Source organism: Scomber japonicus, chromosome 6, assembly GCF_027409825.1.
Source record: "Scomber japonicus isolate fScoJap1 chromosome 6, fScoJap1.pri, whole genome shotgun sequence".
In the NCBI taxonomy this organism is placed as follows: Eukaryota; Metazoa; Chordata; class Actinopteri; order Scombriformes; family Scombridae; genus Scomber; species Scomber japonicus.
In genome coordinates this window covers 28,824,645-28,850,030 of record NC_070583.1, presented here as the reverse complement: position 1 = coordinate 28,850,030, position 25,386 = coordinate 28,824,645, and the positions used below count along the sequence as shown (strand labels likewise).

At 39.4% G+C, this 25,386-nt stretch overlaps 3 protein-coding genes across 3 annotated transcripts in view; 2 read left to right on the top strand and 1 right to left on the bottom strand.

Annotated features, from left to right (window-relative positions):
* kmt2a (lysine (K)-specific methyltransferase 2A) overlaps positions 1-8,920 on the top strand; it is a 43,683-nt gene extending 34,763 nt beyond the window's left edge. Inside the window, exons 29-35 of the mRNA XM_053320252.1 lie at positions 32-106; positions 220-394; positions 512-619; positions 765-845; positions 1,162-1,291; positions 1,393-1,636; positions 8,733-8,920. Coding sequence (XP_053176227.1) covers positions 32-106; positions 220-394; positions 512-619; positions 765-845; positions 1,162-1,291; positions 1,393-1,636; positions 8,733-8,920 — 1,001 coding nt within the window. The remainder of the gene's footprint in view (positions 1-31; positions 107-219; positions 395-511; positions 620-764; positions 846-1,161; positions 1,292-1,392; positions 1,637-8,732) is intronic.
* Positions 8,921-9,592: 672 nt separating this feature from the next.
* On the top strand, positions 9,593-14,143 carry c1qtnf5 (C1q and TNF related 5). Its single transcript, XM_053320774.1, has 3 exons — positions 9,593-9,693; positions 12,885-13,126; positions 13,203-14,143. The coding sequence occupies exons 2-3, from the start codon at positions 12,895-12,897 to the stop codon at positions 13,721-13,723; spliced, it is 753 nt and encodes a 250-aa protein (XP_053176749.1). The 5' UTR covers positions 9,593-9,693; positions 12,885-12,894; the 3' UTR covers positions 13,724-14,143.
* A 6,381-nt stretch (positions 14,144-20,524) lies between these two features.
* On the bottom strand, positions 20,525-23,643 carry rnf26 (ring finger protein 26). Its single transcript, XM_053320769.1, has one exon. It carries the CDS (start codon positions 23,478-23,480, stop codon positions 22,131-22,133), a length of 1,350 nt encoding a protein of 449 aa, XP_053176744.1. The 5' UTR covers positions 23,481-23,643; the 3' UTR covers positions 20,525-22,130.
* Positions 23,644-25,386: the final 1,743 nt, after the last annotated feature.

Genomic DNA, 25,386 nt, shown 5'->3' with positions numbered 1-25,386 from the left:
AGCTTTCCTGTCGCAACTCTTCTCTCTACAGAGGCTTGGAAGTCCCTGACTGATAAGGTGCAAGAAGCTCGCTCCAATGCCCGACTCAAAGAGCTCTCTTTTGATGGTGAGGCATTATTCTTGACTACATGGGGAAAATATTAAAAAAATGAAAAAGTGTTACATAATACATATTTGGACAACTTTTTTGACCAGTGTGTTTCTTCATTCCTATATCAGGCGTGAACGGACTGAGGATGCTGGGCGTCGTACACGAGGCGGTGGTCTTCCTGTTGGAGCAGCTGTACGGCTCCAGACACTGTCGGAGCTACCGCTTCCGCTTCCACAAACCAGAGGAGACTGATGAACCTCCCATCAATCCCCACGGCTCGGCTCGTGCAGAGATCAACCACAGGTTAGGATCGGCATACACAAACACAGACATTGGTTTGAGTTGTGAGTAGTAGTTTTAATATTCCTCATTTGATTATTGGTTTTAATTGCTGTTGTTGTTTTGTTTTCTATCCTCCAGGAGGTCTGTGTTTGACATGTTCAATTTCTTGGCCTCAAAACACCGCCAGCCTCCTGAGTACAGGCCACAGGAAGATGATGACGAGGAAGGACAGCTCAGGACTGCCAGGTGAAATACAGTTTTTCTATCTTAAATATGATTCTCCAAAATTGACAGTTAACAGTTTTGAAATGCATCAAGATGGTTTCATTTGAGGTTACAGAAATTATTCATATCATTAATATAAAATGTCTTTTTCATGCTGCGGTTGCAGGCGAGCCTCCATGGAGCTACCACTTACTGTGAGATTCAAACAGCTCAAGGCCACCTCTAAGGAAACTGTCGGAGTCTACAGGTTAGATCTGTGGCACTTTATCTGTTAATCAGTCATAAAATATTCAGGCTGCACAAGGAGCCGATGATTGCACGGAAGTAGCAATTACCTTGGTTGTTTTTAATGTTGAGATCTGAACAATTTAAATCAACTTCATTCATATTCATCACAACAATCTGTCAGAAGTAACTGTACTCTATAAACTCCACAACTTGTAAACAACCATTTTCATTTATTTTTATAGCAAAATGCTGATAAACTAGAAGATATAAAAAAAGGGTTAAAAATGATACGTGTCTATAAACACAGATTGAAATGACATGAATGTAATTCACAGATCTCCCATTCATGGCCGAGGACTATTCTGCAAGAAAACCATTGATGCAGGAGAGATGGTCATTGAATACTCTGGAAATGTCATTCGCTCTGTGCTCACTGACAAACGGGAGAAATATTATGATGGAAAGGTGAGAATGCGGATGTCTGAGGAGTCCTGAGACCTTAACTGAAATATTTTGTCAGTTGTTGGATTGATTAGACTAAATATCTTTCTTTCCTTTCCTCAAAGGGGATTGGCTGTTACATGTTTCGCATCGATGACTACGAGGTGGTGGATGCCACAGTGCACGGCAACGCTGCCCGCTTCATCAACCACTCCTGTGAGCCCAACTGCTACTCGCGGGTCATCACCGTGGACAGCCAGAAGCACATCGTCATCTTTGCCTCTCGTCGCATCTACTGCGGAGAGGAGCTCACTTACGACTACAAGTTCCCCATCGAAGACGCCAGCAACAAGCTGCCCTGCAACTGCGGTGCAAAGAAGTGTCGCAAGTTCCTAAACTGATACCAGTATCTAAATGATTTAAAGAGGACTGTCTCCCCCACAGGGGGTTAGCGTGGCACCGGCTTTATGCCAGTTTTCCGTGTGTCCGGTCCACGCAGGGCCACAGCTGCCAACGGCACGAGCTCTGTGAGCGTTCCTGCTGCCGGTGTTGGCAGAGCGCAGCATAGACGGTGGTTGTGGGTCTCAAACATGTGTGCAGGAAAGGCCATATCGGAGGAGGGGCCATTTGTAGAAATTGAAACATATTGTGCCTCCTTTTGTCTCATTTACATTTCGGCATGTCAAGTTTCACCTTCAGAAGGTGAAATGTGAAATGGTAAAAGCCTTTTCAGCATCGCAATATTTACTTTATTTACATTTGGATGATAAACAGTTACCCCTTCATCATTTTTGACATTGGCCCGTCCTCCTTAATTTTCTTCATCAATCTGGTCCACTAATGCTGACATGTAAACATTGACGGGAAAAAAAGCAAAGAACCTGGTTCCATTTTACACCAAAGTGCAATTTGTTAAAGGGACTTGGAACAGTAATTTTAATTAGAAACTTGTTAGATTTTTTTTTTTTTTTTTTAATCTTAGTGTCAGCTGATGCACATCTCCCTGTCTGAATGTGCCCCGATGCCTTCAGAGCCGCCGTGATTTACTGGAACCTTCCGCTAGCCGGGCTTTTTTTTAATAAGCTCGGAGGTGTGTACATTCGACACTGTAAATAGGAGGTGTTTGTGTGTATGGCAGCCTGATGAGAGCTGAACAGGTGGAAACAGTCGGGGGGAGCGGTAGCCACAGAGAGTAAGAGAGACGATGGACAGAAGAAAAAAAAGAGACGAGGGGTGTAGAAATGTAGATTTGTTTAAAAAAAAACAAAAAGGTTATTTTTGGTGGTTCATGATAAGGGTGATATCTAACGGTTGATACCATCCATTGTACTTAAACTGACTTTTGTAGTCTGACAGCTTGGTAGCTATGTAGACATGTTATTGATGGGATTAAGCCTCTGGCCTTGAGAGAGCGAGGCAGCTGGAGATTCTGGTGGACTGACAGCCAAGGGACTGGAGTAGCCTACTCTACTGATGTGCTTTAAGTAGACATATTTATAATGGATTTTTGGAGCTGTGATCCAGAGCACGCCTTGGATCTTACAGAAAGTAATGTTGCAGGTTTGTGCATGCTGTTCTTATTATCAAACTAGTTTTTGGTAATTACGTTAGCTCGGACTTTTGAGTCACGTTCCAAATTACAGCAGCAAAGACAACCAAACATCACGCCCTCGAATTGAATTTTCCACACAGCTTGTTTTCTTCTTGGCCTGTTGTGATAACCATTACTATGAAAATGTTTTTATTTGTATTAAGTCTTTTCAAGTCTTGTCTGTTATCTGTCTTTTTATTATGGACAGGGAAATATCATGCTTGCTTTTAAAAAAACAAAACAAATGTAAATAATGTATATTTTTCTACAAAAAGACTTAAAAAGCACTCACTAGTGAATAGCACTTAATGATGGTATTTATATTTTTAAAAAAATCGTATTTATTTTATTGCCATTTTTGTAGGAAATAGAGGTTTACAAAAACTAATGCTTGGTCTCTATGTTTTGTATTCCGCTGCCTTTTCAAAGTTGTTTTTGTTGTAATTTTTTTTTTCTTTTTTGATTTTTGTAGCCTGAATGTTTTCTTTGATTCCAAAGACTGACGCTGGTCTGTGGCTTGGTCCTGTTTTTGGTTCAGTCCACCAGTAGCTCTTCATCCCGGGACCGTTCGGTCAGAGCTGATGGTTTTTGTTTTTGTTTTTGTTTTGTTTTTGTTTTTTCGTTGCTCCAGTTCTAGCTGGCAGTGTGGCAGTCATGTGAACTATTATTATGCACTTGGGAGAGTTTAGATTGTTGATCCATAGCAGATATCTGCTCTCTCCAGCCTTATTGTCTCCACACCACATCAAACAAAGAATCGCGTCCCGTACAGACTGCTGCTACCAGGCAGTCATATCGAAATCAACCTTGGGTCGACTGACTTGCAGCCAAAATTGGGAACACGTGAACTATCTACAAATCAGGCAGGAGTCCCGTCAGTTCAAAGTTCCTCTTCAGATTTACGATAAAGAGGTGCCTTTATTTTAATGCTACCAACAGCATTTGTCATATCTCTGTTGAGCCAATCCGTTCATTTAACAAAACCACTTCATCATGGTGACCACTGATCCGTGCGAGCCAGCTTTTTGGAATATCACCTTTTCTTGTTTTGTCCAGTCTCGTTGTGGTTTGCCTTAGTCGTAAAAGAGCATGTCTCTTCTCTCTCTAAAGCCTTCATGTCCTGGACCCAATATTCAATTAGACGGACTGGTTCCACAAAGTGACTGGAAAAAGTTGTTTGTCCCCTCCTTTTTAAATTTATTGATGTCCACCATTCATGTTGACTTCGTTATCACCTAAAGGCCGTTAGCAGTTACCCCCCCACTCTGCCCCTTGTTGTTGTGAGCTGAAACAAAAACGTGACCCCCACACACACATGGTTTTGCACTTTAGCTGTGACACCGGCACTGAATAGAAATAGGATAACTCAGCTCTTTCTTCAGACAGTCAATGCAACTCCTATACTGAAACCACAAGCACAGATAGTCACTGAGAGTTTGTGCGTTAGGCCCTTGATCATAAAAAAAACGAGGTCAGTCAACCTGCGATCGGTCTTTATGACCCCTGAAAGTGGCTCTAGCAAAGTGCACTTGACTCTTTTCTGCTACAAAGTGAAGGCAGGGACCATGCCAGCAGCCCTCTCCTTCCTGTCGGTGCAGCGAGTATAACCCAGGCTTTCCTTTTGAGTTCAGGTCTTTAAAGTCAAGCTACCCGACCCTGACTCACAGGCCAGCCTCGAGGTTGCGCTGCTGCTTTGCACCTACATCGGGCTCGCTGGGTTCTGCTGCTAAGGTCAACAATGAATGTATATTCCTCCACATCACCAGATTTGTGATGTTGATGCTTTGTCAGCTGCGTTTGTTTTCAGTTCTCGTGTGAACAACCCGGGTAGATACGGATGATGATGATGCGTACATGTGACCTCAAAAGGCGGCAGCAGCAGTTTCATTTCAGCACTGGGATTAACACTGAAGAATGAACAGCAGTGGCATTTCTGTTTGTAGGACAACAGGTTCTTACTGGTTTAGCTCAACAGTTCACGCTAGCATCGGTGATGACATGTCTACCAATGCAAAGGGCTCTGTCTACGACTCTCGCTTCTCGACATCCACTTCTGCATTTTCAGGGTCAGAGGGTTCAGTGAACAATAAGTCGTTTATTTCACTGTTTTTAACAGCATATATACAATAAGGAAATGGTCTCCGTTGTTTCTTTGGACTTCATTTTACTATGCCACACCAGTGGCCCTTCTCCGTCATTATCTGTAATTATAGTATAAATACATAACAATATTATACGGAAACATGCATAGTAATTTCTTGTACTTTAGTATCTATACAATATATGGAATGGACAGACAAACTTAGTTACAGTAGCAAAACAGCAGATTTATAATGGTTAATAGCAATGTTTCAATGTACTCTATAATGGTTTTGTGTTACAGTACTATCAGATGAAACTAACGTGCATCATTCTTTTGTATATTGATATCCAGTACCAATTTTGCTGTGCCTGTGAATGTTCCTTCGCCAGTAAGGAACATTGCAGTTTTTCTTTTCTTTCTTTTCTTTTTTTGTTTTTTTGTTTTCTCTCTGGAAAAAGGAACGGTTTTTATGTGATGAGAAATGTAACTGTGTTAATGTGGTCGTGAACTTCTTGAGGTCAACCATTTTAATTTCTTTCCCTGGTTGTTGTAGTGAATGTTTTTTATGTTTTTTCTTTGTATGTTTTAACAGGGACTTCTAGACGGCTTACTTGATGTGGTATAAATTAAGAGTTGGGTTTGTGGAGACTGACCAGGAGTTTTTTGAAAAGATCCCACCAAAATGTCATTTTTTTTTTCATTTTGGAAACCTCTCACGTCTCCCTGACCACCTCTTCTCCTCTGAAGCTTTGGTTGTACTTATCATGTACTGTTTTTATAGAAAGTCATAATGCTGAGATAATGATGATGTTGAAAACATTTAATTTATTTATTTTGCGCAACATCCACCCTGAATTGTTATTTTACAAGTCACGGTTTTGGAGAGGTCAGGCGAGTACTTAACATGTATTTGTAATTTTCTAATTGTTTCTTGTGTATAGAAGTTATCAGCCTCGGATGGGGTGTGGTGTCACGGACGGAGTGGGCGGTAGGACATGCAAAAAAAAAAAAAGAGGGATCATGGACAGGCTTGTTTCTTATGCCTTGAATATACCTTTGTCTTATCAATATTCCTCCTGCTCTCTGTAATAACAAGTTCATGAGTTCAACAGTCACATTTTCTCCCGTTTTAACAGTGTTTTCTCAAATACACATCATCGAAATGAAGGAAAACCACCACAGTGAAAATAAACCACAAACTACTTGGTTGAATGTATAATTAGGAAACAAAGTTGTACATAAGTGTAAAAAGAAAAGTTTCTAATCATGTTTATTTTCTATGCACTTTTTTATTTAAGTGATAGTTTAAATAATAAACATGTCTCCTTTACTCTTTTTTGTGTCTTGACTGGTTCACTGTTTGTCTGCACAACTCCTCAATCAACAGGGTGGAGCCAGTGGTGGAGGAAAGGTCCATTTAGTAGCTTCTGTGGAGCTTTCATTCATAGCACATGATCTTCATAAGCAGAAGGAATTTAAATACTAATATCTACATTTGCATGACGGCTGGGAACACTCACTGCTGGTGAGGATCATTTCGTATGACTGACAGCTCCTTGTGGTGAGATTGTTTTGATCATTTCAAGGTCAATAATTTCTCCAAGTTTTTGGTGTTTTAGGCCATTTAGCAACAATCACATCATACGCATGCCATCACAGCTTCTTTCAAGGCATCCATGGATTTCCAATATATAATAATATAGAATAATTTGTCTGCTCGCCCCAAAGGATTTGAGGCGGCGAAGAAAGTATATCCTCTGCTTTGTTCTTTTGCAGTGACAGTCTATCGGCACACTGCTGAGGTGTTTCCTATCACATTAAGTTTGTAACATTACATAATCATAATGAAGTAACACACTGAAGACTTGTAAATCAACAATGACACAAAATAAAGGCAGATGTGATGTTCTCTGTGATGGTGTAGGCAAGAAGTTACAAAACTGCTTGTTTGTCGTGGTGCTTTGTAGATCGTCATATTATACAGAAATAAACGGAAATTGTTGCCTAGTAACAAAAACAAATCTCAAGCCATCACCTGCACGCTATGAATATGTCCAGACATGATGTCTAGTATACAAGTATACATGCTTTATGTTCAATACTGATCAATCTTTCAGTCCAGAAAGTTGACAAAGATGGCCATCAAAAGTTCCTAGAAACCATGGTGATGTCTTAATAATAAATAATAAATAATAAATAATAATTGAGTACAATAAGACAAGTCAAAACAGTTTTTGAGAACCTGAATATTAAATTGGTATTGGCTTTGAAAATGGCTTAAAACAATTAACCCTTGAGGCACCCTTAAAAAAAACTTGCTATGAACGCTATGAATATGTCCAGAAATGATGTCTAGTATAAAGTATACATGCTTTATGTTCAATACTGATCAATCTTTCAGTCCAGAAAGTTGACAAAGGTGGGCATCAAAAATTCCTAGAAACCATGGTGATGTCTTAATAATAAGTAATAATTGAGTACAATAAAACAAGCCAAAACTGCTTTTGAGAACCTGAACATTTGGTATTGGCTTTGACAATGGCTTAAAACAATTCAATAAATAATAAACAGGTTATGAAAAGAGTTGTCACATGTCACAGGTGTAAACAAAATGAATGATGACTGAATGTTTTTTTAGCTGCTTTCTAGTTTCAGATCCTAATATTGCACTTGCTGTCACACTGTCATGATTTACTGGGACACTTGAATAGGAAGGAGCCATCGTTAACGTTATTGGTAACAGCTGTGATTTTCCTACTGCGACAAGCCAAAAAGTCTGCTGTGAAAAAGGCTCGTTAGAGTAGCAGCAGTCTGTATTGTACTGTATGATGTCGTGATATTCGATCTGAAGCTCCTCTGCCAGTTTATTCCTGCAAGTTTTTCGTGTAACAATTGTATGACCTCATATGAAAACCTTTTGTAATTACAGCTGTGCTTCTAGACACTGCAATCATGTTAGCTCACTTAGCCTAATTATATTTTTTTTGCTGAATTTTAAATTAAATTCCGCTCGGTGAGTGTTATGAATGCAAATTCAAATTAACTACATTGTTCCGGTCAGAAGATGATTGTTTTTTTTTTCTCCCACCAAACAACATCTGTTCCACACTGAAGGTCAAAGGAAATAAGATGCGTCATCATATAATCTTTTTATAAGCAGAACATCTGTCTTCACAACGTTTCCAGCTCGACACAGACCCCACAAGTCTTTGTTTTACAGTTGAATGTTATCCTGAAACAGTTCAACCCCCCAAACTTGAAGCTGCCTCGTTATTTACTGAATCTCACCCCATCACTCTGTTTCACCAGCACCCAGAGACGTATTCAAGTTTGCCAAGTGGTCCAAATTAACAGTAAATGCTGCAAGCAGAGTTTTATGGATTCTAACAGGAAATTGATGTAGCAGACCCAGAAAGTGCTGATTCTGGTGGTGCTAATCAAAAACACATCTTTACTTAAGTTATAGATCGTGGCCCTCCACAGGAGCCTGAAGAAACCCCCCTCCTCACAACAGCCCCATGACACAAATTCAAAGGAAAGTTTCAAAGAGCTGCTGTAACACTGGCCACCCACTCCACAGGTCATCATCCCATAAAACCACTGTTGTATACTTTTAATCTGGGCCATGTGTACAGTCATGCTTTGTTACAGCTAACTAACACTTTCACAATCAGTTTTGCAATTTTAAATGTCTCAATATGTGACCAAAAAAACCCCACATTGAATTAATTTTGGTTATTGTCTAAAATTGTTCTTAATAAGGGTTGTTTTCTGTCTCCTCTCCCTCATAGATGAGTCTGAGATAAACCATGATCTCACAGCTCTTCTTCCATCTCCAGTTTTTGGCACAGGCCTTCTCCTTTTTGGTCCAAACTGCTGCAGGATAACAACGATAACATGTTTTCACTGGCTCAAACACAAGAGAGCTGCGAAATTTAACCGCCTCAAGTTTATAGTTTGCTTGCCAAAAAGATATTAAGACCTCTTGCTATATCAACTTCACGCTGCCACTGAAGGATAAGTGGGGGGAAAAGGAGATTACAGTCAGAGAGTCTTGCTTGAGTGCGAGACAGAAATTAAAGATCGGATGATATTTAGGAGGTTTATGATGAAGATCATTGAGTAGAAAGAGGTTTATGTCTATATTAACCTCTCCTCACCTATTCTGTAGAGTATCTGTCATTAAAGCAATGTTTCTTTGCGTGTAAATAAGGAGAGGAGGAAATTTTCAGCTGCACTGCATCATGGTGACATTTGCTTTTTTTTCCTCACCACAGTCCTCTGAACTCACTGTGGTTATGTTTTGGATACTTTCCCCAACACTATTATGCAACCTCCCAAACATTCTTCTATTCATCATCCTCTTATTCCCCTCTTAAATCCCTCCCTTTCAATATTGATTTTGTCTCACTGTTTTTTGTTTTACACATATTTCTCCTTCGTTCATGCTGGATGAACATCAAATATTTCCCCTCAGTATCCTCCCTGTTCTCTCTCTCTCTCTCCTCCACCCACTGTTCCCTCCTCTCCCACCCACCCCAGTTTGTAATTGGATTTCATTACCATTTCCTCTCAGTTTTTCCCAGCCAGACTGTCGCTGGTTGGGAGGAAGAACTTTCACTGGATTCTCTTCACCACACACACACACACACACACACAGACATCATCATCATCATCATCATCATCATCATCATCATCAACAACAACAGCAACAACGGCAGCAACTCTTCAGAAACTTCACTCCATCATCTGGTAAGTTCGGTTTTCATTCTTTTACTCACATGAGTCAAAGCTGCTCTTTTTAGTAGCTGAGATGTGTCTGATACTCTGAGAACAGAAAATACATGACCACCTTTTTCCTCCAGAGCATCCAGTAAGAACTGAGTTAACCAAAAACCGCATCATTGATATGACTGCTGAGCTAATGATGGAGGGAAACTTTATACAGTGGTCCAAGTAGTCAGATCATTTACTTAAGTAAACGCAGCAACACCAGCAAAAGTCTTGCATTGACTTACAAGTTAAAGTATGGAAGTACTATCTGAAATGCATACAGTACTTAAATGATCAAAAGTGAAAGTACTCATTATGCAGCAGTAATGTTGCACCAATGTTATATTGTTAAACTGGATTTGATTAAAGATGCAATACTAAAGTTTAAGCTGTATTTGAATGTTTTAGGTGGTCTATTTTACTTTTATCAAACAATTAATTTTATCATATTCTTTTCTTTTTTCTATAAAATCTCTAAAGAATGTGTAAAGTTATCAGATAATTGTAGTGAGAGGAGTAAAAAGTGCAATCATTCTCTCATGAAAAGTGGAGTTAAAGAAAGTAAATTAGTAGAAAATAGAAGTAATGTAGTCATTTGAAGTAAATGTTCCAGTACTTTCCACCACTAAGCAAAAGCATTATTCAGCAGTACAGGGTTAAAACAAATGGATGAGTTTGCCTTTAACATGACTCAGTCTCATACAGAAACATTACTTGAGTCCAGCTGGTCTTAAGGCAAAAAGCCAAGTTTGTTCCCTATTGGCCAGTGTGGGGCTTTTTTCTCTCTCGCACAGAAAAATCGGCTCTTTGAACTGCCGGTAAAAGTTCATACAAATCTTCCAGGTGGATCAAAGTCTGGAGGAAGCTGAATCCAAATCACTGGACTCTAATAACAGAGTGTTTTGGATTTAACTTTATCCAGAGTTCTTTCAACTGCTTTTTCAACATCTGGACGTTACCTCATAACTAATTTTATAGCAGCTTAGAAAAAGAAAAGCAAAAAATAATTCTAAATGTCATAAAAATCAGCTGATCATAGCATGACAAAGCAAAGACGACAAAAGAGGTCTGGCATTATAAACTAAGTCAGAAGTGCGTGTATCCATGCAGTAATTCTATTAGTGGTTTTAAGTGTCTTGTGCTCTCAATGAAAACATAAATGTTTCTAATCTGAGGGCCACAGAGGATTTGGTGGCAGACAGCTGTTCAGACTCTCCAGTATTTGCCCTCTTGTCTGCTCTCCTCCTCTGTAGGAATGCTGACCTGCATCTCTCTCTCTTCTCTCTCCCTCCTTTTTTTCTGTTTCTTTCTTTCTGTTTCTCTCTCATTCTACAGCAGCATTGGATGAACATGTAAGAACTCATTTCCATTTAGGGAGATCTGCAGATAGACGATAAAACGCTTAACTTGTCACGTAGCATGAAAAAGAACACGCTTTAAGATGACTTTAAGTGTCCCTGTTGGACTCTTCTTCAGCTCTTCAGTTTACAGTGGTGTGACGCCTGTCCTACTCTTTAGACAGACAGCCAAACGGGGCCAGAGTTGAGACCAACTGGTGTCTCTTCTTGACTGTAGTCCGATTGCACTAAAACCCCAGCAGGAAAGACAAAAGAGGAAGGCTGTGGGGTTATTGAACTCTCCCACTGTTGAAGCCGGGTCATTTGAGGTTTTGAGGTTTTTTGATTCACAGGAAAAAGACAGAGACAGAGGAAGAATTTGACTTTTTAAACTTCTTTAAATTTTAGGTGTGACTGACTAGTTTCTGAGTAGGCTGTCTGGTATTCAGTATCTCATCATACTCTTATAAGAAACATCTGTTTAGAAACCAGGACTAGTCACGTTTTGTTTTGCCGATATGTCATTAGTTGAGGAATTTGTGTTATTTTCATTCTCCAGAAGTGAAAGAGGAGATTATATAATGGAAAAAGTCAAGGTTTCACTCAGAGAAAATGCTTGCATGGATGTAAATGATATATTTTGGACATAATATTTTTGCATTCTGTGATTACATAACACTAGGTAATGACATAATATGTTGTTTAGTTACATTTTTGAGTCATTTAACCAAAAAAAGCTTCTTTAGATCAAAGATTTTGTACCTCTGTGTGTTTGTTGTTGAGTCGTCGTTCACTGTTGATCATTTTTTCTTCTTTCCATCACTTCCACTCTGCACAGCCACGTGCCTTCCCTGAAACAGAGCATGCTATTTTTTTCTCTCAAACTGTTTTTTAAGGAAACCGAATCACCGTTTGGAACCAAAAAAAGTGCACCTGCGTTAATCAACACAAGCACTTCACATACGTGTTATTATTACACTCTGAGCTGCAGTGAAAAAGTTCCACTTACTGCAGGAATGTTTTAATATTATAACAAGTTATTAGATTAGAACGGCTACCTGAGTGGAGGAGGACGCTTTGAAAATTTCATCTGCTCTAAATTACTGGTTACTTCCTTGAAGTTCTGGCAGCACTGAAATCTGTTGGATTAAGCCAACTCAATAATGTAATGTGTTATTTCAGTTTTACGGGAAGATGTTTAAAAACAGAATAGAGTAGAAGAGCAGTAGTATTATAACAATTCATATTTTCTCTCTTGATTCAAAGTAAATGATTATAAAGAGTTTAATAGACAGCAGTAAATGTTGGTTTAGTTTAAGTACTTCATTATACAATTATATATTGTTTTTAAAAAATCAGCTCACATTTACAGGCAGTATGGAGGTAACTGCAGTCACTTTCAACCAGTATGGGTCTAGTTTTCCAATGATTCTGTCTGAGAAGTAAATTGAATAAATGCCCTTTAACCAAAGCTTTAACAACTGTTGCAGCCATTTATTTTAACTGAATTGAAGGTTTTGTCATCCTGTACCAGTATATTTGACAAGAGAATGGAAACTGACCACAGGGCCTTAATTTTTGTTATTAAACTCATTTCAGTGTGTTTACATATGCTACAATTGCAACATTTAGATTTGCTCTCTTTTTCTTCTGTAATGTTTGACTCAGTCTTTATAGTGGTATTTGTGGTGCAGTTTTGTGTAATCAGATATAATGCAATCACTGTCTGAAGTTCATTCTGGTGTTGACCTTCCTCAGACTTGTTTATAAGCTGCAGACATTTCTACAAACTGTCTTTTGTCCTCGCTGAACTATTCTTCTCTCTGTTAACAGTGACTCTGCAATGACATCGCTCAGGCTGTTCCCCTTGTTGTACTCCATCCTCGTCCTACAACTTCCACTTTCCAGTCCATTAGAAGATAACAAGATCCCTCCCAGTCTATGCACTGGTCACCCTGGTATCCCAGGCACTCCTGGAGCTCATGGCGGTCCCGGTCACCCAGGGAGAGACGGGAGGGACGGGAGAGATGCTGCTCCAGGGGAGAAAGGAGAGAAGGGAGACAGGGGATATACAGGTACTCTGTGCTATCTAAATGTATGTCTGTATGTGTTGGGTAAAGTGAAGCACTGAAAGTTCCTTTTTGTCTGCAGGTGAGACAGGACTGCGAGGTCTGACTGGGGACAGAGGCGACCCAGGAGTTAAAGGGGAGACCGGGCAGCCAGGAGAGTGTGCTGTGGCCCCCAAATCAGCCTTCAGTGCCAAACTATCTGAGGGCCACACTTTTCCCCTAACTGCGGGAGACACAGTCCGCTTTGACAAGATCATGTTGAACGAACAGGGTGACTACAGCACAGAGACAGGACGCTTCACCTGCAGAGTCCCTGGAGTCTACTACTTTAGCGTCGCCGCCACAGTCTACCGTGCCAGCCTGCAGTTTGACATCATGAAAAACGGGCTTGTGGTGGCATCTTATTTTCAGTTCTATGGCAACTGGCCCAAACCGGCATCTCTGTCAGGAGGCTCCCTGCTCCATCTCATCCCTGGCGACCAGGTGTGGGTCCAGATGGCTCTGGGAGAGTACAATGGATTTTACTCCAGCACCAAGACAGACAGCATCTTCACCGGTTTCCTGGTGTACTCAGACTGGAAAAATTCAGCTGTGTTTGCATGAACGACACGTGCTTATGAACAAAACAAAGTCATATCCCTCTTTGGGACATGAACCACGCACATATTTCTTACCTATTTTATAATTGAGATGTTCTGGATAAAGACAAGTGAATAGGCTGTGATGTGGAACATCTGTGTTTTTGTAATAAGTAAAATCGCACACCAGGCAAAGTTGCTCGAATGGCACATATTGTACCATGAAGTGTGAGGTACGCACACCGAGCAGTAATGTTTATCCAGTGTCTGTTTTTCAGTTGCTGCCGTCAAAACTGCTGTGACAGTTAATTTTTGTAACAGATGTTGTGTCAGTGGCCTCCAGCCAACTCCAGGCCACAAATTCAAACAGCTTTCATGCTATTATTGCACTTTGTTTCCCAATGATTTCTGCACACCGAACATCAAACATGAATAAAACTTTGTAGTTAAAAAAAAAAAATCACGACTGAGATATTTTTGGCCGTAATACAGACACATGTGATAAGATCAGCTAAGTGCTGCCAGTTCCACACTTTTAATTTCAGTCTGCTTTTAACATAACATACCTGCCTGTGCAAACACACCTGACCACAATTACAGTGGCAGTGGTGAAAGAAGATACTTTTCTTAAGTTACAGTACGAATGCAACAGTGTAATAATACTCCATTACCAGAAACAGTCCTGTATGAAACGCCTTCTTAGGTAAAACAGATGTATTATCAGCAAAATATTAAGTATTTAAAGAACAAATTGTCCCTTTGGGTATTATTAAATAGTTACACAGGAGTATAATATAGTTTTAGCAGTTCAAGCTGGAGCTATAATTTATAAAGTTTATAGGTAGTTTAGTCCAGGGGAGATAAATCTGCAGGGTAGTGAGATCATTATTGAGATGGACAAGGAAAAAATTAGTTTTATTCATTCTTGTTTGTTGTTTTGGGTTTACGTCAACAAATAATTATTATATACCATAAACTGTTATTTGAATGAATCCCTCTGAGAAGTTTAGAGGGGCATAACTCTCTGTTGGAATAGCAATATATATATATTTCTGAAAAGGGCTCCAGTTAGACACTCCTTTGTTGTCTAGGATCAAAGCCAACAACAAGAGTCGAAGCTTATGATGTTTTTTGAAATGAAAAAAACAGACAAACATCATTTTAGCCCATAACAACAAACAGCTGTGGTGTACATGTAGTGGAGCAAAAGTACAATATAGTGATTCAAGTATTCCAGTAAAGTGCATCAAACGTAAAGTACTTAAATATATATTCTTCGTCAACATTGCCATATTGATCAACTTTCACATGGAGCTTTAATGATTAAAATAAGACACCCAACCCTCTGTTTTTCACTCCCAAAGGCAGAGCTTTCCCAAAGTCAATACCGAAATGAAAAAGGCTGGAAAATATTCATTTTCCACTGGATTCACTCTGTTTACCTCGGCCTAATGATTTCACCAAACGCCCTAAGTACCTTGACAGACTCACAAGCTGCAATTCAGCACAGTGAGCTGCTTGATGTAAGTTTTCTCCTTCTACTCACTGATGATGAAAGCTTAAAACAATAAGAACATATATTATTTTCCCCGTTTACTGAGCTGAGTCACTTCGCCTTTGTCTCTCACATTTTTCTTGAGGCAGGACTGTTTATTTAGCGGTGCAGGCCTCAGCACTGACAAGACCAGAACCCATGAAACGCTTTTGTTGCCTGTCAAACACTCTACCTCAGACATGAGGAAATGTTATTTTCCCCTTTCTCCCTGAGACTCCTACACATAATTAAGCTCTATATATATCCTCATAACTTTTCCCTTGAGTGTAGAATGAAAAGCAGGGACTTAATCAATCTTCCCCTGGCATCAATCATTTATTTCCATTAGTTCACAGCCTGTGAATCATTCTCTGACTGCTTGAAGCTGATGGCCAGGCAGACAGTGACATCACCCCCTGAAACACACAGAGCTCTCGCTGGTGGTGGGCGGCTGTCTGTTTGGGTGAGGAGAATAGAGCAAGAGAATAGAGTTTGACATCTTGACATGTAGTTAAGATTGTGAGACGATATGATAGACAATAGTACATATGCAGTGTGAGAAGAAGAGTTGGGATTTAGAAATAAGTTCACATTGCAGCACAACACCGCCCCTGTAAGAAATGTTTGAGTAGCCACAAAAATGCCTTTGCAATTTTATGTTTCCTTCAATTTATTTATTCAATTATAGTCCTGCGCAAAAGTTTTAGGCATTTAAAGTCAAATGAGGACACTGTCAAAAATAATGGAATGAATAGTTTTATTTGTCACATAACTTCATACAATTATACAAGTTTAGTAAACAGAAGAAACCTAAATAAAATCAATCAAAACAGCAGCACTTCCTTACTTAGTTTTTCAAGGTATTTGGCAGATTGGTTGCCACAGTTCTTCTGCAGGACTCCTTGTTCTTCTTGTTGCTGATTACTTTTATTATTATCTGATTGTATGTTTGGGGTCATTGTCATGTTGCAGAATGAATTTGGGACCGATCAGATGCCTCCCTGATGATGAACCAGTGCACAACCAGGAAATCACTGATTCCTGCCAAACAAGTATGACAAACCTCCTGCAAAATCACTAATTGCTCTATTTATACTTTGTTTTTTGTATGGATTAAATAAACAGGATATCATGTTTTCATTTTGTTACCTCCGGACAGAGGCTAGCTGCTTCCTCTTTCCAAACTTAATGCTAATCTAAGTTAACCAGCTTCTGGTTGTAGCTTCATATGTAATGGACAAATATAAAAAAGCAAAATGATATATATCTTCTCATCTAACTTTGCAAGAAACAAACAAGCATATTTCCCAAATGTCAGAATACTTTAAAGCCTTTTCCATACTGCTAGGAATGAATTTGTGATCAGAAATACTCCCTGCACAATGTTAATGTCAATGTTAATAGATTTGTTTAAAAAGCAAAAACATAACAGAATCAGACTTTAAGGCTTGTGTGTAACTTAGGAACACAGGTTTTCCAATCTCCAAAGTTTCCAAAATACTACTGACATATGACTTCATTGTTCTCAACAGTAGCCCACAAAAGATGGTTTAAGTAAAAATAGAGATACAGTATGTGCAGGTGTTTTTCAAACCTCAACGTTTAATTTAAAAAACATTAAGACAAACCAACATATTCCTGTTGAAGACAATGTGTCATAACACAGCTGCAAGCCAGACGATATATATTCACACCGTACCATCCTCATCATAGCTGGTTCATTTAAAGTTGACGGTAATATTTTGTCCAGCAGGGGGCAGTGTTGTATCACTCCTCACACTGAAGTCAAAGACAGGAACATCTGCACAGGAGAGAGTCCAGTATCATCAGTTTGTGGTTCAGGATGTTTGGCCAAGATCGATCCTTTCAGCCAGCTGTATCAACACACTCTGAGTCCCGAGGTGCCTTTATGGTGGGTTCAACACTGGCTGGATTTTGAAATGAATGCTGAGAAGAATGTACAAGAGAAAGAAATCATAAATGAATTGTGAATTTTTTAGAAAATAACCAAATAATTCACCTACGTGGAGAGGATTATCTACATTTGAACAATAGTGAGATCTAAACTGGATGGATATCTGTGAGGCATCTCAGATAGATCAATAAATAGACCCTGCCGTACTCCTCTCTGTTCATTATAAATGTATGAAAGCTGGTGCAACATTAAGACATGAAGTCAGTGAATACTAAAATGGAGTTTTGAACTGTCTGCAGATCAGCATGTGATATGAGTAACTTGATAAAGCCACTGAGGAGTGAGAGAGGGTTTTATTCTCCACAGATACAAGTTTGTGTCTTGTTTAGTCACATCTAGACATGTTGACGACGGTTCAAAATGCATTTAAACATAAATATAACCTCCTTTAGTTGCTCCTTTATGGGGTTTTCCATCAGCAGTCTTTCACAATACAGAGATTATGGTATAAGACTAAAAAAGTATCGAATCACAAGTATTCTCATCACATTCTGAAAATATGATATAAAATATGATATATGATATATATATATATATATATATATATATATATATATATATATATGTACTTCCATTGTAAAGTAATGTTTGAGAATATGTATCAAATATTCATGGTGTTCTCATATTGAAATGGTGATGCTCAGGTTGTTATATTTTTAGCTTTAGCTTTTAGTATCATCTTGAGTGATGCACAGATGATCTCCATTTAACTAATGATATGACTTCTGATTGGCTGCACCAGTGATGATTTAGGTGTGTCCTATAAAAGGGCATGAGTACCTAAATATGTGTTTTGACTTTTTATATTTATATCCGATTTAGATTTACACTTTGACGAGATTTACTGTTACTTTGATATCAAACAGGAATTTTTCAGAGTAAAAAAAACACATTTAATCTCCTTTGATTCACTTCCACAGGGCACAGCACTGACCAACACTCCATCTTCACTTCGAGTACCCTGGTCGTACTTCTTTTTGTATTGTTACAGTGGCAAATTTCACTGTCACACATCTCTCTCTCAGTCCAAAGGTGAAAGTTCAAGAAGCACGGAGACCTCTGACCAGATGGCTATCATCCAGCTTCCTTCTTCAAGAGTCACTGGCTTTAATCTACGCCGCTCATACATCACACACTGCATTTACTCAAGGCCACCAGGATTATCAGGACTAATTACAACAAACCTTTTAATTACAGTTGAGTCAGGACAGGGCTGAGGACTAATGAGCTGCCTGTCTCTTCTTTTTTTTTAATCTCCTTACATTGCTGTCAAACACATTCACAAACACATTTTTCCTTTGACACTTTTCTCTACTTTTGTCTTCTCTAAATCTCCAGATTTGATCTTCTTTATACTAAATTTTGGTCCATGAATTGTTGTATTTCTCCTTTCCACAGCCTGTCTATTCAGAGACATTCTGCTTTGTTCATCAGCCCACATAAAAAGATCAGAGGTCAGGGTCAACTCTTTATTTTATCAGCAAAGATCCTCACTGTTATGAGATTGAAAACTTGAAGTCACATTACAGAGAAGTAGCATCAATCAAGTGCCAGAGTAAGAGATGGAGACAATTATCATAAACAGAATTAAATACAGCCCAATCGAGGCAGAGGAGAGTGCTGTATAGACTTTGACATTTTCCCACACTCCTCCTGCCCAGACCACTGAGGTCAAGAAGAAGAGGTCGAATCCCCGGAGTATAAAGTTCTCCTTCGTTTACTCATCTCTGGTCTTCCCCTGACATCAAACTTCCTTTCCTCTGTTAACACCATCCTCATTTACAAGTGACACATAAACATTGTTGAGGCTCGGCTCACTGGTCAGAGGACAATAAACAATGCTGGGGTATGCGAAACACATTGTTTAGCTTGATTGTTCTGAAGAAACCTTCACACACCTCTCATTCAGGATACCCTCTCTCTCCTGTTGAGTCACTGATGGCTGCAGATGTAGCACTGATCTGGTATTGCAAAAAACTCATTTTAAAAAACTCTCTAAAATTAATGTTTATTATAGATTGATTGATTGAGTGCATTCACAGATGTTTAGTGTGGAGCTGCTTATATTTTTAGAAAGTACATTGGGAACGGGAATGGGACCTCTCATGTTGCAAACCACAAGGCTCTGGTGAATTGTTGTATGCTGGGGGAAGTGGTCCCATATGACCATTAGGGGCCCACTCCTCTAACTCTAACACTGTAGCCCCTCAAACACACACTCAAGTAATGTACACACTCAAAAATAGTAGTAGTAGTACCAGTGTGCACCCACCTAAAAATGTAAATGCTTGTCACTGGGGGGGGGGGGGGGGGGGTTAGTGGTTAGGGGGCAGTGGTGTATCCCTCAGTGCCGGTCCATTTTTGTACCTTATCAAATTGTACCAGTTTAATTACAATTGTGTACCTACCTCATGTGTGACATATGGGGTTCTTAAGGGGACCACCCCAGCAACAAATTATTTTGGACTTTAAGGAGACAAAAATGTACCAGAATTGTCTCTACAATAATGTCTTCTTGACTCTTTATTGACATCAATGAAAAGATAATTCTTCAGACTGACATGACAGCATTTATAGTGGTGTATAAAAAGTTCATTCATTGCAAATATAGCTACACACAAACTGTGTCCTTTATCACTCTCTGGGGACCTTTGTCAATCAATAAATAAAGTTAAAGTTATAAAGTTTTATAACTAAGTTCGTGAACAAAGACCACACCTTGTATGTTCTCTATTTCCACACAAGGAGTATTTAGGCACTCCTCAACTTTCTAACCCTTTCTAACCTTCTTTCCTGTGCTTGGTAACATTCCTCTTGATTCCCTTCGTTCTTCTCTCCAACAGCATCGATACATACCATGCCATACCTTCATCTATCCATCCTCAACCCTGATTCTCACCTCTCACCTCTCTCTCCTACATCATCCCAGCTCTCCTCCACATCTATCCAATGAATCATTTCAAACGCATTCCTTTGTTGGTGTGGTCTTCATTACAGAATCTTCTTCAACTACAGATTTTTTGTGAGGCATCCCCGTTTGTTTGATTTTCAGGCACTTCCATATCACAAAGCCTTAAGTCAGATATAGATATGAGAGCTCTCAAAAAAAATCTGATGTGACATGAATGCAGCAGGTCAGAGTAAGTCCAGTTAAGATGTTATTTATGCTGTAGCACACATTCTATTTCCTACTACTTCTTACTACTTTACTTGAGTATTCAATATACTACCGTGTCTCATACTTTTGTAGCAGTCTAAAAGCACAGGTACAACAACATTTATGAAGTGAAAACTACAACAGACAATTTCATTGATTGTTGTTTTATTATGAAATGCCAGTAACGTGGCAGCCATATCACTCAAAAAACATTACATTCATTTCTGCTAAATCACACCATCAAACTTCGTTCACACAGGTCAAACAAACGGCAGGTAGCAACATACGATGTACATGTGAGCTGTTACAGTCCACTGCAATCTTTAGTTAGGAGTGCCAGAAATAAGCATTTTTAGGAATACCTGACAGGAGGAGTAGTCTGTGTTGATCATTTGTCATTGACAGGTATTCCATCGCTCTATAGTCACAAAAATAACCCAGACATCAAATTCCTATATGAATTATTTAAAGTAAAACTAGTAAAGCAGTTGAAGGTATATGAAAGATTGTACTTTCTTTCACCACAGATCTGATTCCACATCAGCCACTATTGATAATAATACATGTGTAAACGTTAAACACTGATCGATATCAACAAAAAAGAAAAGGCAAATGTAAATGGAATTATGAAGCCTCATCGGTTTATGGTCCTTTTATACAACAGAAATCTGTTTTATTACAATGACAAAAGAAAGTGAAAACCTTTTATGGATTATGTGTTGGTGGTGACTGTAATATTGATGGAAGACTGGAATACGCCCTATCAATAGAACAAATGGAATAAAAGCTGCATTTTATCAGGCCTGACTGGAAATTTATGAATCACTATCCTCAAGTACAGAAAACCTTTTTTTTTCTTTTCTTTTTTAAACTCCCTTTACAGGACTCTGTGTGAAAAGCTCTATCCAACACAGGTAAACTGAAGTGGTTATCATTTTACAAAAGTATTAAATGGTAAAATCTCCCACTGCAACAAAAAGCTCAAGGCGCTACTGTGAATACGCTGCGATACACAAACAGCAGGTGTGGATTCATTTGTGTACTCATGCAGAAAAAGCACAGTGCCAGTTTTCTCTTTCTTCACAGCTTGGTCCACTGAAAGCAGCGTACATTTTAAGACACGAGCAGTGGTAAACATTTCAGCAACAGGAAAGCGCACCTACTGGTTACCATGGCTACAAGACCTGAGACATATCAAGGCAACACTGGAAAACGCAGGTGCATCTTAGCACCCAAAAAAAATAGCATATATTTTTTCTATATTGCTGACAGAGAATGCCCAAAGCTGAAACCAAATCTTAGCAGATAGATCTCATCATATTCTATATTTCTTTATTACCAACAAATCCCAACAATGATAATAAATCAGATCACACTTACAAGAACTGTCTCTGTGGCTGAAGTCTGATAAAGCACAAAAAGCACTGTTGTTCTTTTTGAGTCGATCCAACATACATGAATACTCACTATGTGACTGTATGTGTATTCATCTGTGGCGGAAAATAGTCCCCAACACTATTTATGCCTGTTGGAGTAACACGTTAATAACTACAGAGCCCCACTGTTACAGTAAAGGGGGAATTTATACGGAGACCACAGGTGAGAGAAGTAATAAATATTGTGTATGAATGTACTGTTGACTTTGGGATTTGCTGACAGTGAGAAAAATAAAAAATAAAACCAGACATCATTGTAACACAACCCAGTGAAAACTTTTCACTTTAAGGAAAGACATTATCAGATTTATAACCACTTCTGTTACTCTCTCATAGATATACATCCATAGTGTTGAGGATCATGTGCCGACAGAGCGGGCAGTTCTGTTGGTTGATCGGCTGCCTCAGCAGGATGTTTGTACAGTCCTTGCACAAGCAGAGGTGTCGGCACGGCAGCAGCACCACCGTCTTGGTACAGTCCTGGCAGATCACACACTTCTTCCTGTCCTCCTGCTCCTTCAGCAGAGTCAGGAGGTTCTCAGCAGGCGGAGATTTACTGTCTTTGCCCAAAGATGTCTGCTTCTTTAGCGGTCTTGTTGTACTGGAGGAGGGCAAAACTGAATCCAGCACTTCCCGGTGGACTCCATCACCTGCGCTGCCGTCAGGTGGGTCCCGCCTCTCCTCTCCAGGGTCGCCATCGCCACGCACTCTGTTGTTGTTGTGTCTGTTGAGCTGCGTCCTCAGTAGCAAGCCTAACTGACTACTGTGTCTGGACAGCCGCTGCCTAAGTCGTCTCTCTAGCAGGCGGAGGTGATGGAGTATCCTTCGAAGGCGTCGCACAACACCACGAACAAAGTCTGGGATGCTGTGCAAGCCCAAAACCAGGTGGCGTAGAGTCTGATAAAGTCTGCGCAGGGCAGAGAAAGAGTTCATGTAATCCACAATTCGCATAGCAGCCTGTCTGGTCAGCTCTGGATTCAGGTAGGCAGTGGTGGTCAGAGCGATGGTGACGGTGAGCAGGAGGCCGTAGATGTTCAGAATGAAGATGCTGATGAACATATGAACCAGCGAGACCAGGAAGTCTAACACCAGTTTACAGGGCGACCACAGGAAAGCTGACGTCCCAACCACACTGCTGTAGATGAAGGTGAAGGAGGTCAGCGTGAGCTCCAGCGCCTTCTGCAGCGGGCTGGAGACCGTCTGCCACACGCTGACCAGCCCCAGGTACAGATTCTGGGTGGCAATGAGCGCAAAGTTGACCACCGTGTTAGTGAAATAGACCACCAGGCTGACAGCAATGCCACAACCCTCCACCAACACCAGCAAACCTCGATACAGGTGCTCCTTCCCACGCAGCAGGACATGCATGGACAGGTAACCCACCATCTTCAGGCTCTCCAGCAGCCCCTCCAGAGCCAGCACCCCGCTGCCCAGCGAGGTCACTGCACCCTGGGCTATGTGTGTTGTCGCCTCTGCAGTGGACATCAAGCAAAACAGCAGAAAGTTGCCCAACTCCAGCACTAGGCTGAGGAGGAGTGTGGGCAGGCTGTAGATGAAGGTGACCACCGCCAGGATAGACCGGACCACCGTGTGGACGACGACAAAATTCAGGTCCAGCAGCAGGCAGGCAGCGTCCAGACATTTCCCCACCGTGGAGATGACAAAGTTCACCAAACCCATGCTGACTTATGGGTTGTTTACCTCTCAGTGAAGTCCATGTTTAGTTGATGTATTCCTGGTAAAACACTCAGTTAGTTGGTCCCATGTGCCAGGCGAAACAGTATCCCATCCTTCGCTCCGTTAAAATCACGCTGAAACATTTACTTTCCATGTTTTTCTCATCTTTGTCGGACTGGATCGACGAGCGCTGATCGCTGCTGCACAACCGGATGTTTGGTTTCAAATGTGCGACACACTTCCGTTTGATTTCCGGGTTTCACTTCGATCCGGAAATATTTAATTAGTCACACGGTTTAATTTAACAACAAGCTAAGGTCTGTGACAAGCGACACGCGAAAGTAGGAGAGATGCAGAAAGACTTACGGTAAGCTTTAAAGTGTTTAACTGTCGATGTTATTGTTTTGGTCGAGTCAGCTGACCCATAGACGAAGGACTTTGATATTATGTCTATGAGCTGAACTCTCCGCTTATTTCCGGTGCTACAAAATAAAACAGCACAGGAAGTATTGGAGAAAAAAATATACAGTGTAAAAGGATACTTAAAATGGAATAAAAACTTTTAAAAAGCGGATAAACAATATTGCAAACCAACTTAAATCACCTGGTAATGTTGCTCACAGTGTTTCTCAAGACATAAAATGTCATTAAAGTTTTGTTTGTTCAGATCAGGGGTGTCAAACTCGTTTTAGTTAAGGGGCCACATACAGTCCAATTTGATCTCAAGTGGGGCAGACAAGAAAAAAACATTGCATAATAACCTACAAATAATAAATAGTATAATATGTTTTCTATTTCTTCTGTCTTTTTAATCTCTTCTTATCCTAGTCTTAGTCTAGTTTTTATTAAAATTAATATCTTTTATTTTATTTACTTTTTTAATCTATTTTAACCATTTTTTCTCTTATTATCTCTTATTTTGCTTATTTTTAAATGATTTTATTTATTTATTTATTTTTACTTATTTATTTTTTGAAACTTTTTTATCATCCTTATTTTCTCTTGTGTCCATCGGTCTCAATTTTTGTCTTTTGATTCATTCTTTGTTCTTGTTTTCCCATTGTTTTTAATCCTTTTCTTTATGTTGACTTGTTCTGTCTTATTATCAGCTTGTCAATCAACCGTGAAGCACTTTGAACTAACTTTTAAGAAAGGTGTTGTATTAAAAAAGTTTGATTCATTGATTCATTGATTCATTGATAGACTACTGTCTGAAATTAACATAAATCAGGTTTTTGTTTGGAAGAAACTGAATAAATCTGACTGTGAAAATGATTCCTTGCCTTCAATGTGTCCCTCCTGTGAGTTTGCACATCATCAAGCCCTTAATGATTGACTTTGATTTATAAAATTCAAACTAAAATATAAACAATATCATATAAAATATATAATGAATGATTATAAATATATTAACAACAATGAAGTTACAAACCTATGATTTTTTAGATCAAGTTGTTTTTAGAAATAAATTATATTATTATTATTACTATATCCTTAAATCTACTTACAAATTGAATTGTTGTTACTCATTAATCAAACAGTGACACCATCTCACACAATGTACAGGCGGTTATAATGATTTAAACATACTTATTTTGCCTCTTGTTAAAATAATCACGTGTAAAGGCAGCTGCCCCTTTTTTTTTGTGACCAATTTTTTATTTATTTTTGTTAACAAGATGGCGCCGTCCCAGGTGGCAGCCTGTAGCCGCAGCTCCCGTCGTGTTTTTTAAACTTTCGTTCTGATGGATGCAAGAAACATTTCAGATCTATCTATCTATCTATCTATCTATCTATCTATCTATCTATCTATCTATCTATCTATTTCATTTTCCAAGTAGAGGCTACATATGCAACACAAGCCAACCATACCTGTTTTTCATTTTGTTGCAACTGGTCTGCTCAGTTC